Below are 12,407 nucleotides of genomic sequence, written 5' to 3'. Positions count from 1 at the left end.
AAAAAAAAAAAAAAAAAAAAAAAAGAAACCGGGGCGGGGTTGTTGGGGGGGGGACGACAAATCTTATTTTAAGAGTACAAATCTCTTTAAAAGGCTAAAGTGAGCCTATCTTTAAAATGTCAGTTAACACATTCCTTCAGGAGACACTGTGTCAGAGTGTGTCTTCCCAGATATTCTGCTAAATTCCACTGCAGTTTCTGTTTTCCCAACAGTAAAAACCAAGCTGGGTGGAGCAGGGGCTATGGGTGATGAACTCAGGAAGCAGCAGCAGATGGAGCTGTGTGAGTGTGGGGCCAGCCTGGGCTACATATTGAGACCCTGTCTCAAAAACAGCAACACAGCCTGGCAGTGGTGGCACTTTAATCCCAGAGGCAGGTGGATCTCTGTGCATCAGAGGCTACAGGTCTATAGAGCAAGTTCTAGGACAGCCAGGGCTACACAGAGAAAGCCTGACTGAAAAGATCAACCAACCAACCAAAACCAGACATGAGATAAGGGCTGTGAAGGCAGAAGGAATGAGTTCACAGTCATTCTTCACTAAATGTGTACACAGGTACACAAAATTTAAAATGCAGTAAGTCAGGGCTGGAGAGAGTTGGAGTTGGAAGCCAGCCTAGGGTACATGAGACATTTTTTTTCTTTCTTTGTGTGTGTTTCATTGTTGTTTTTGTTTTCAGAAATCTTTGTTCTGTGTAACCCTGGCTGGCCAGAAACTCACTCTGTAGTCCAGGCTGGCCTCGAACTCAGAAATTCGTCTGCCTCCGCCTCCCAAATGCTGGGATTAAAGCCATGCGCCACCACTGCCCGGCTAGTGTTAGGATTAAAGAAATACACCACCACACCATATGAGACTCTGTCTTTAGGAAATGTGCTCCAAGAAGGTCCTTTCCCTAAGATTCCACAAAACCCCTCTCCGGCCTCGTGGCTGTTACCCCACAGGCGTCGTGTTCCATTATCGGGCGGCCCGGGACCGCTATGCGCTGACCTTCGCTGAGGCCCAGGAGGCTTGTCGCCTGAGCTCTGCTACCATCGCTGCCCCACGGCACCTGCAGGCTGCCTTTGAAGATGGCTTTGACAACTGCGACGCGGGTTGGCTCTCAGACCGCACGGTTCGGTGAGAGGGTGCGCGGGAGACATGGAACTGGGGGGTTGCTCCTGGAGAAAGAGGCTCCAAGAACACACGGCGATAGCCACTCCCCTCATACTGTTAGGTACCCGATCACTCAGTCGCGTCCTGGTTGCTATGGTGACCGCAGCAGTCTCCCCGGTGTTCGGAGCTATGGGAGACGGGACCCGCAGGAACTCTACGATGTCTACTGCTTTGCCCGCGAGCTAGGGGGTAAGGCAAGGCGGGTCTGGGACCCTGTCGCCACCTGTCCGTGAGTGTAAGGTACTATCCCAGGTCCCGTATTTCCCATGAATCTCTCCGAATTCTTTGTGCCCTCCAAAGCTGCACGTGGGATCTGACCACCTCTCCTTGAGTGTCAGGTGTTCTTCCAGCCCTCAAGTTCTGCTAAGTCTCCCCAGAGAGCTCCAAAGTTGGAGCCAGGACTTGGGCCACCCGTCTCCTGAACTTCCTATCCACAGGTCCGCGCGCCCCTCCTTCTCGCACCCTTCTGACCTCCACTTTTCCCCTCTCCCAGGTGAAGTCTTTTACGTGGGCCCGGCCCGCCGACTGACCCTGGCGGGCGCGCGGGCACAGTGTCAGCGGCAGGGTGCAGCGCTGGCCTCGGTGGGGCAGTTGCACCTGGCCTGGCACGAGGGCCTGGACCAGTGCGACCCGGGCTGGTTGGCAGACGGCAGCGTGCGCTACCCCATCCAGACTCCGCGCCGGCGTTGCGGGGGCCCCGCCCCAGGTGTGCGCACTGTGTACCGCTTCGCCAACCGCACCGGCTTTCCTGCGCCAGGAGCACGCTTCGACGCCTACTGCTTCCGAGGTGCGTTAGGAAGTGTCCCTGCAGATCACGCCCCAGAGCCGTCGTCTTGGCCACTCTTCGTGGGTGTGCGTCATCCAAACAGGTCAACAGCCCAGGGTGTCTGTCTAAGCCGTGACTCTAGGAGTGGTCCTTGCCTGACTACACACGGTTTAACCTCTGTAGCTACTCGTTGTGCGTGTGTGTGTGTGTGTGTGTGTGTGTGTGTGTGTGTGTGTGTGTGTTTTCCCTTGCGATCACAGCCCCAGCAGGAAAGCTTGGTTATGGCTATGCCTCACGTCACACGACCCCTGAAAGTGTATGATGAGAGCCACGCCTCCATGGGCGTTTCTCCTTCCAGACCACATCCCATAATCTGCATTGGGCGGAACAAACCACATCCCACTATTGGGTTCCCTGGAGTTAGGAGCATTTGAAGACCACATGCCCTGCCAGTAGGTCCTCTCCGAATCACGTCCCTCACCAAGATCCTTGTGGGGGGCCACATCTTATGCCTTAAACCCGTAAGCCCCACGGGGACCATTGATGAGCATGGCGGCCATGCTTCTAGACACAGGCAAGCAAAGGCCACAGCCCTACCAGCATTTATTTACTTATTTATGTTTTGCTCGAGACAGGGTCTCACTAGCAAGCGCGAAGGCCCGAGTCCCATGCCAATCACCAAATAAAGCCAGGTGTGGGCTGAGCGCCTGGGAGGAGGAGGCGAAAGAAATCAGAAGTGTTAAGGTCATTCTGGACCACAGAGCTCAAAGCCAGCCTGTGCTACAGGAGGTTCTGTCGTGAAAAGCCATAAACAAAACAATAGATCATTCCTAAGCTGGGTGGAAACCATGTGACTTGCCACACTGTCTAGGAGAGAATTCACCCCCTGAGATGGGTCTTTCCTTCGATGTGTACCCAACATTTGGAAGGCTGAGCTGGGAGAATCTCTGAGGGTTCGAAGCAAGCCTGGGCTACACATTGAGTTCCAGGTTAGCTTGGGTTGCAGACAGACAGAAGTTAGATTACCCTGGTGAAGGTTGCATTCTCCCCTGTGGGCTCTGCCCTGGGTGGGGCCTGTCTGTCTCCCTGTCTCCCTGTCTACCTGTCCCCACACCGTACGCCCAGCCCAGTAGAGATGTAGCAAGAGCTCCGCCAGTGAACCAAGCTGCCCTGATGCTCATGTAACTAGCTGACCCTGACCTTGACCTGCACATTCTGGTGCAGCAGGAATGGCACACCTCCTCCTCTCAGGCTGGGGAAGCTCAGAAACCACCCAGAAAGACAGACAGGTGCCCAGATGCAGCAGGCTAGAATTTGCATAGACATTATGCAGGAATTTCCCAGCATGCATGGGCCCACACCTCTTCTGCCTTTTCTATAGCTCATCACCATACAGCACACCATGGAGATTCTGAGATCCCCTCATCTGGAGATGAGGGGGAGATTGTGTCAGCAGAGGGGCCTCCAGGCCGAGAACTAAAGCCCAGCTTGGGGGAACAGGAGGTGATAGCACCTGACTTCCAGGAACCTCTCATGTCCAGTGGAGAAGGCGAAGCCCCAGACTTGACTTGGACACAAGCACCTGAGGAGACCCTTGGCTCTACCCCAGGGGGTCCCACGCTGGCTTCATGGCCCTCTTCGGAAAAGTGGCTCCTTACAGGTGCCCCAAGCTCCATGGGTGTCTCCAGCCCCAGTGACATGGGAGTAGATATGGAAGCAACAACACCCTTGGGCACACAGGTAGCGCCCACCCCCACAATGAGGAGGGGCCGCTTTAAAGGGTTGAATGGTCGACACTTCCAGCAGCAGGGCCCAGAAGACCAGCTGCCTGAGGCAGCAGAGCCCAGTGCCCAGCCTCCCACCCTGGGAGTTACTGCCAACCACATGGGGCCTTCTGCAGCTACAGAGGCTTTGGAGAGTGACCAGAGCCACAGTCCTTGGGCCATTCTGACCAACGAAGTGGATGAGCCAGGAGCAGGTGAGTGACCTGAGGAGAAAGGGTGACCTCAACCATAGACCGATCTAGCAACTCCTGACCTCACCCATAGTCCTGCCTCCATGTCCCTACTTTATTGTGTGTGCATGAGTGTGTACCTGTGTGTGTGAGTGTGTGCCTGGGTGTGTGAATCCATGTGACTGAGTGCAATGTGTGTGCGCCTATGTGTGTGTGAGTGTGTGGGTGTGTGAATGCATGTAACTGAGTGTGTGTGCCTGTGTGTGTGTGTGTGTGACTGAGTGTAACTGTGTGAATGTGTATGTGTGAATGCAAGTGACTGAGTATGCATGTGTGTGACTGTGTGTGACTGAGTGTAACTGTGTGTGTGTGTTCCTCTGTGTGTGTGTGAGTGTGTGGGTGTGTGAATGCATGTGAGTGAGTGTGTGTGCCTGTGTGAGTGTGTGTGACTGGGTGTAACTGTGTGTGTGTGAGTGTGTATGTGAATGCATGTTACTGAGTGTAACTGTGTGTGTGCCTGTGTTTGTGTGAGTGTGTGTGTCTGAGTGTAACTGTGTGTGTGATTGTATATGTGTGTGAATGCATGTGACTGAGTGTAACTGTATGTGTGATTGTATGTGCGTGTGTGCATGCACACAAGCTCTCAGAGACCAGAGATTGACTTCAAGTGTCTCTTCCTTTATGGCCCTCCATCCTGGTTTTTGAGACAAGGTCTCTCTAAGTCTGGCACTCATTCTTCACTGGGAAGCCTCCTCTCTTCTTTATTCCTCTTTCCTCCCTCCCCTTTCTCCTGAACTGGAGTTAAAGCCCCAGTCTGCTGCGCCCAGCGTTTATGAGAGTGCTGGGGATTCGAACTCAGATCTTTATGTTTCTATAGCAAACACTTTACCCTGACCCATCATCCCAGCCCCTGAGCTTTATGATTTGATACAGAGTCCACCTACCTGAGACTGGTCTAGAACTTATAGCAATCCTCCTGCTTCAGTCTCCCAAGTGCTACAGTGACAGGTGTGTGCTGTCACACTTGGCTTTTATGTTTGCTGGAGGAGGGTGTTAAGATGTCTTATGTAGCCCAGGCTGCCCTCTAAATTCTTAGTATCCAAGGATGACTCTAGGTCCTCCTGTCTCCTCCTAACTGCATGTGTGACTGGCTTGCTCACCTAGCTAAATCCGTTTTTGGAGCCTGTATCTCTATGAAGTACAGACTGGCCTTAAATGTTTATTCTTCTCTCTCAGCCTCCCAGATGTGAGGATCGTAGGTGTGTTCCACCTGGCCCTGCTAACTAACTGTAGCTCATTTTGATGTCACAGGCTCTCTTGGCAGCAGGAGTCTCCCAGAGTCCCTGATGTGGTCCCCATCGTTGATCTCATCCAGTGTCCCAAGCACCGACAGTACTCCTAGCCCGAAGCCAGGGGCAGCCGAGGCACCCAGTGTGAAGTCAGCCGTCCCCCACCTGCCCTGGCTGCCCTCAGAGCCCCCTGCTCCCTCTCCCGGGCCCTCAGAAGCCCTAAGTGCTGTTTCCCTCCAGGCGTCCTCTGCTGATGGTTCCCCTGACTTCCCCATTGTAGCCATGCTTCGAGCCCCCAAACTGTGGCTTCTGCCACGCTCTACACTTGTCCCCAATATGACCCCAATCCCACTGTCCCCAGCTTCTCCACTTCCCTCCTGGGTCCCAGAAGAACAAGCTGTCAGGCCTGTCAGCCTTGGAGCGGAAGACCTCGAAACCCCATTTCAGACCACCATGGCTGCCCCAGTCGAAGCCAGCCACAGATCCCCTGATGCAAATTCTATAGAAATCGAGGGGACCAGCTCCATGCAGGCTACAAAGCACCCCATCTCTGGCCCATGGGCTTCTTTGGACTCTAGTAATGTGACATTGAATCCTGTCCCTTCTGATGCTGGCATCCTAGGGACTGAGTCTGGGGTCTTGGACTTACCAGGGAGTCCCACATCAGGCGGAAAGGCCACTGTGGAGAAGGTGCTGGCCACCTGGCTACCACAGCCTGGCCAAGGACTAGACCCTGGCTCCCAGTCCACACCCATGGAAGCCCATGGGGTTGCCATGAGCATGGAACCTACAGTGGCTTTGGAGGGAGGTGCCACCGAGGGCCCTATGGAGGCCACTAGGGAGGTGGTCCCCAGCACTGCTGATGCCACTTGGGGGTCTGAATCCAGAAGTTCCATTTCTAGCACCCACATAGCTGTGACCATGGCTGGGGCCCAGGTCATGCCCACACTGACCTCTACAAGCTCCGAAGGCCACCCAGAGGCTATGGGCCAGATGGTGGCCCAGGAGTTATTGGAGCCTCTCAACAGTCTGCCTTCACACCCCTGGTCATCCCTGGTGGCCCCCATGGATGAAGTGGCCTCAGTTTCCTCAGGGGAACCCACAGGACTGTGGGACATACCCAGCACTCTGATACCTATATCCTTGGGCTTGGATGAATCCGACCTGAATGTTGTGGCTGAGAGTCCAAGCGTGGAGGGCTTCTGGGAAGAGGTGGCCAGCGGGCAGGAAGGTAAGTTCTGGATTCTCCATCTGTCCTAGTGTGGTGGGACCTGGGGACTGGAGGCTAGGGGTTCCTGGAGCAGAGGAAATGTCCTGGGAGGGCAAGAATTTTCTAACAGTGATGCTGGAGGTCAGAGGTCAGGAAGCAGGTGACGTCAAACCTTTCTGTGCTGTGTTGTGCTGTTATTGCTTGGACAAGGTTTCTCTGTGTAGCCCTGGCTGTTCTGGAACTCACTCTGTAGACCATGGTGGCCTCCAGCTCACAGAGATCCACCTGTGGCATACAGCACTTTGCCTGGCGAACAGTGGGAACGTTTAACATCTAAAGCATGTGGTCATTGATGAAAGCATGGCCCCATGAGGTCGGGGTTGGATTTGGAAAGCTGTTTTCAAATGTTCATATTACTTTGAAAGGTACAGGGCAGTGTGATGCAGGGGACTGACCTTAAATGATTTTCATGTCTCGAGAAGACAGCTGGATCGGGTTGCATCCCAGGCAGGGAAAGAAGAGTGGTATCTAGGACAGACAGGAACCACAGCTGGATTGACCCAGTCATGGATACGGCAGGGACAGGAGCCATGGAGACAGTGGGAGGCAAGAGCTGACTCAGTGACCAACAATACTGTAACCCATCTGTAACCCAGGTTGGCCTTAAGGTGGTGGCAATCCTCCTGCCTCAGTCTTCTGAATGGTGAAATAATATGTGTTTGCCATCATCCCCAGTCTATTTCTGTGAAGAGATGCCATGACCAAGACAGCTCCTAAAGCATGGAATTGGGGCTGGCTTACAGTTTCAGAATAAAGTTTAGTCCATTGTCACCATGGCAGCACGCATGGTCCTGGAGCTAGAGTTGAGAGCTACATCCTGGTGCGGATGCAGAGAGAAGAGAACTAGGCCTGGCATGGGCTTTTTAAAACCCCAAAGCCTACCTTCAGGGACACACTACCTCCAACAAGGCCATGTCTTGTAACCTTTCTATTTTGTTCAAAGGGCTCCACAGCCCTTGTGACTAACATTCAAATATATGAACCCGTGGGTCATTCTCATTCAGACCACCACACCTGGCTTGTTTTATAAAACTCATTCATTTTTTATGTACATGCAGGTATGTGTGCATATGTGTTGGTACACATATGAACACATGCATGTACAGTCTGTGGGGGCCTATCTTCAGGCATTGGCCACCTTTATTTGATGTGTGTGTGTGCATGCACATGTGTATGTGCCTGCTGTAACACTCTTGTGAAGATCAGGCAGTGCCTTTGGGGGCAGGGTTTTCTCCTTCCACTGTGTGGGCTCCAAGAAGCAAGTTTGGGTCGTCAGGCTTGGCATCAGCACCTTCATCTGCTCACCCATCCTGCCAGCTCTCCATCTTGTGTTTTGGAGACAGTCTCTCTCAGTCAGCCCCCGGGAACTCTGTCTCTACTCCCCAGAGCTAGGACTAGAAGCACACACTTATGAGGGTTTTGCCTGCGGGTATGTGCACTGCATGTGTGCCTGGTGCCCATGGAGCTTCCTTAGAACCAGAGCTACAGATGGACTAGTGGTTGTGAACTGCCACGTGGATGCTGGGAATCACACCTCTAAACAATGTTCTTTTTTTTTTTTTTTTAGTCAGGGTTTCTCTGTATAGCCCCGGCTATCCTGGAACTCACTTTGTAGACCAGGCTGGCCTCGGACTCAGAAATCTGCCTGTCTCTGCCTCCCAAGTGCTGGGATTAAAGGTGTGCACCACCACCACCCTGCTAAACAATGTTCTTAACTGCTGAATTTTTCATTCCTGCCCCCACCCCACCTTTGAGATAGGATCTCACTATGTAGTCCTGGCTAGGCTGGAACTTGCTATGTAGCTCAATCAAGCTGGCTTCTGATTCACACAGAAATCCATGTGCCTGTGCCTCCAGAGTGCCTGGATTAAAAAAAAAAAAGTGCCATCCATCATACCTGGCTATAACCAACTATTTTGAAGTGGGGGCAAGGGCTTGTTCTGAGGTCTGAGCTATCTCCGAAGCTTTCCCTCTTTTTCGGAGACAGAGCGTCACTCTGTAGCCCAGGCTGGCCTAGAGATCTTGCCAACCTCATGACCAGCCAGCTTGGCTTAACTACATCTCATGGGACAAGTCCTTATATGATTCTTGATTATTTGTGGGGAAACTGAGGCAAGGGGAGATCTGAGCACTTAATATGTTCATGCAGTTGTGGCTGGAACTGGATGTAGAACCAAAAACAAACAAAAACTAGAGTGTGTGAGTCGGGCTTGGCGCGTGCCTGGCACCCCAGCATGGGGGTGGGGTGGTAACGGCAGAGGGCCAGATTCAAAGTTGTCTCAGCTAAGGAGTGCGTTCAAGGACTGTGTGGATTACCACATGAGAGTGCAGAAAGGAGGGAATCGGGAAAGAGGGAGGCAGGAAGGAGGAAATGAAAAGAGGAAGAAAGGAAGAGAGAGGGAAGGAAGAGGAGCCTATGTCTCGGGCTTTAAAGATGCCGAGTGCATCTGACAGCAGCTTGTGCTGTCCCTGAAAGTTAATTGGAGGATCTGCAGTCAGAAGTCTGGGGGTGGGGGTGACCCTGACTGTGGGAGACAGAAGGTGGCTGTGGTGGGAAGGGTATCGAAACACCCACAGCACAAATGCTAATAAAGTCGAAAATATACCAAGTCAGCTGAGTCAGCGCCAGCTGTGGGCAGGTGTCGTGGTGGGGACACCTGGTGGCTGTCAAGTGTTGCACATCATCCTCTGTCCCAGACATGCTAACACAGGGCTGGGGCTTCAGCAAGCACATCACCCATACCAGAGCCCCCTGTCTCTCAGTGTCACTGCCCTGGAGACCGATATCAGCCACTGCAGGACAGCCAGGTACCCCCAACTGTTCAGTTAGTAATGATTGCATGCCTTGAAAGCTGATATTCTACAGCAGCACTCGCTGAGTGGTCAAACTGACCTGGCTCATAGGACTGTATCCATCATCTTGTTCTAATTAATTTAAGCATGAATAGGGTGAATGGCTGCCATATGGAGTGTCACTACTCTCAGGCAAGATGGAGACAGAAGGCATCAAGTACAAGAAGAGACTGGGCAGGGCTGGTGAGAGCACTCAGTGAATAAAGGTGCTTGCTGCTAAGCCTGAGGGTGTGGGTTCAAGCCACAAGACCCACATGGTGACAGAGAGAATTAACTTTTACACTTGTCTTCTGGTCCCTGGGTGAACCAATCTAGTATGGCCTGGGAGAGGAGTTTGCCCTGAGCAGGACGTCCCACAGATAGAGTGGTGACAAAGCATATGACCCATTCGTTGGGGAGGCATGGGAGGGGACTCCACAGACAAGGACTGAGTTCTGGATTCTATGAAAGATGGCATGGTGTCCAGTCCGTGCTCACACTGCCTGTCCATCCCACAGACCCCACAGATCCCTGCGAGAACAACCCCTGCCTGCATGGGGGCACCTGCCACACCAACGGCACCATGTATGGCTGTAGTTGTGACCAGGGCTATGCTGGGGAGAATTGTGAAATTGGTGAGTGTCCCATCTCAGAGCACTGTTCTGTCCCTGGGAGTCTAGATGACACAACTGAAATGATCTGAGTTCAAACTAGATAGCTGAGCTGCTCAGGAGAGCCATTTCCTACCATGAATATTAGGGGTTGTGAGGAGGACAAGGAAAGGGATGGATGCTCTCCAGCAAGCAAAGGGCTATGGGGAAACTACCCTCATCCAGGTGCACAGCCGTGTGGGTACCACTCACATTGCTAAATATGAGATTACATTAAATAGAAATGGCATAGAATAAAAATAAATACATCGAATTTGGGCTCAGCTAATTCCAGTTGCGTGAGAGCCAATGCCTTCTAGCCTCTGCAGGCAATGCACACAGATGGTGCCACAAACATATATGCAACCAAACATAGCCAACTATGTCTGCTGGGAATTAAACCTGGGTTCTCTGGATCTTAACCTCTGTACCATCTCTCCAGCCCCTATGGTGTAGTTTCTTGATCACTGTTCATCCTTTGCTTGATTTCACAACCATGCTGGGAGTTATAGAGTCATAGCTGCCAATAGAAATGAGGGCAAGGCATGGCAGCACATGCCTTAAGCCCCAGTGCTCAGGAGGCAGAGGCTTGTGGATCTCTATGAGTTTGAGGCCAGCCTGGTCAACATAGCATGTTCCAAGTCAGCCAGTGCTACATATAAAGAGATCCTTTCTCCAAAACAAATAAACTCACACAATATAAATAAATATCTTTTAAAAATATTGTATTTTAAAAATCCAAATGAGTGACAGCTGTGTAACAACACCTAAGATTGACTTTTGGCCTCCCACAGATGCATCATGTGGATACACACACACACACTCATACACACACAGTCACACATACACTCACACACATACATACTCACACACTTAACACACTCACACACACACACATACACATATGCATACACACACTCACACACACTCATACATACATATACACACTCACACTCAATCACATACACACACTCACATACACACACACTTATACACACTCACATACACTTATACATACACACACTCATACACATGCACACACATACACATGCATATACACACTCACATACACACTCATACACATACACACACTCAATCCCATATACATACTCATACACATTCACATACACTTATACATACACACACTCATACATACACATTCACACACTCACATACACACTCATACACAATCACACATACACATACACTCATACCGGGGGATTGTTTTAGGGGGCAAAGCGTCTGGTTCTGTTTACAAATACTGCCAGTGGGGCCCTTGTGAGTAACGACTTTTGGGCTGCTGTACCCCGAGTGCCTGAGTCCCGCTCTTCTACCCCATGGCACTTGCTGTCACTCCACTCATGTTCACCAGTGTCACAGCTGCAGAGCAATCTCTGTGGGTATCCAGGGGATGGTGAGAAAGACCTTGACCCTGTGGGTTGGGAAATGAGTAGAGGCTGACCTCTGACCTCTACCCATTGCATGCCTCCCAGACATTGATGACTGCTTATGCAGCCCTTGCGAGAATGGGGGCACCTGCATCGACGAGGTGAATGGTTTCATCTGCCTCTGCCTCCCCAGCTATGGGGGCAGCCTGTGTGAGAAGGGTGAGTCTCCGCCTAACACACATTCAAGTCTTGCCTGAGTCTGGCTGAGTTTTTATTTTATATACTTAAATTACGGGCACATAGCAGGTGGGGGTGGGGAGCATTCACACACCATGGCAGGCGTGTGGAGGTTGGGAAACATTCAGGGCTCAACTCTTTCATTTCACCATGTCTAGTCAGCTCCTCAGACTTGGTGGCAATCACCCTTACCTCCTGAGCTATCTTGCTGGCCCTATTTTATTTAAGATTTTTAAATTAATTAATTTATTTTATGTGTATGGGTGTCGTGGCCACATGTCTGTCTGGGTGTCATGTGTGCTGTGGTAACCAGTCCCCTCATAATCTTGTGCTGCCTCCCAGACACAGAAGGCTGCGACCGTGGCTGGCACAAATTCCAGGGACACTGCTACCGGTACTTTGCCCATCGCCGGGCCTGGGAGGATGCAGAGAGAGATTGCAGGCGCCGAGCTGGTCACCTGACAAGCGTCCATTCGCCAGAAGAGCACAAGTTCATTAACAGTAAGGACGGGGTAGTGGGCTGGGGTTGGCACTTGTCCTTTGACCAATGCACATGTTATCTTCCCAGTTCTTCATCAGGGCTGTGACTGACAGGTAAGGCGAGCGTGTCACCAGGAAGTGACACTCATGGAGGCCAAGGGGCTTGACCATCAAGTGGATGGTCATCAAGCTTGACTGTTGAAGTGGATAATACGTGACCTGACCCATGCATCGTTTGCATTCCATTGTATTAGCCCTTGGTATTTATTAATTAATTATTATTATTATTATTATTATATTTTTTGGTTTTTCGAGACAGGGTTTCTCTGTATAGCCCTGGCTGTCCTGGAACTCACTCTGTAGACCAGGCTGGCCTCGAACTCAGAAATCC

The 12,407-nt window shown here is 51.5% G+C and overlaps 1 protein-coding gene across 1 annotated transcript in view; it reads left to right on the top strand.

The window, feature by feature from the left end:
• Ncan (neurocan) overlaps window positions 1-12,407 on the top strand; it is a 26,352-nt gene that overhangs the window by 7,383 nt on the left and 6,562 nt on the right. The window contains exons 4-11 of the mRNA XM_021170711.2: window positions 940-1,114; window positions 1,212-1,339; window positions 1,644-1,937; window positions 3,298-3,894; window positions 5,182-6,390; window positions 9,780-9,896; window positions 11,405-11,518; window positions 11,879-12,037. Of these exons, the coding sequence (XP_021026370.1) occupies window positions 940-1,114; window positions 1,212-1,339; window positions 1,644-1,937; window positions 3,298-3,894; window positions 5,182-6,390; window positions 9,780-9,896; window positions 11,405-11,518; window positions 11,879-12,037 (2,793 nt within the window). The remainder of the gene's footprint in view (window positions 1-939; window positions 1,115-1,211; window positions 1,340-1,643; window positions 1,938-3,297; window positions 3,895-5,181; window positions 6,391-9,779; window positions 9,897-11,404; window positions 11,519-11,878; window positions 12,038-12,407) is intronic.

Source organism: Mus caroli, chromosome 8 (genome assembly GCF_900094665.2).
Source record: "Mus caroli chromosome 8, CAROLI_EIJ_v1.1, whole genome shotgun sequence".
Classification (NCBI taxonomy): Eukaryota; Metazoa; Chordata; class Mammalia; order Rodentia; family Muridae; genus Mus; species Mus caroli.
The sequence above is the reverse complement of the archived record's forward strand: the minus strand, read 5'-3'. Positions and strand labels throughout refer to the sequence as shown.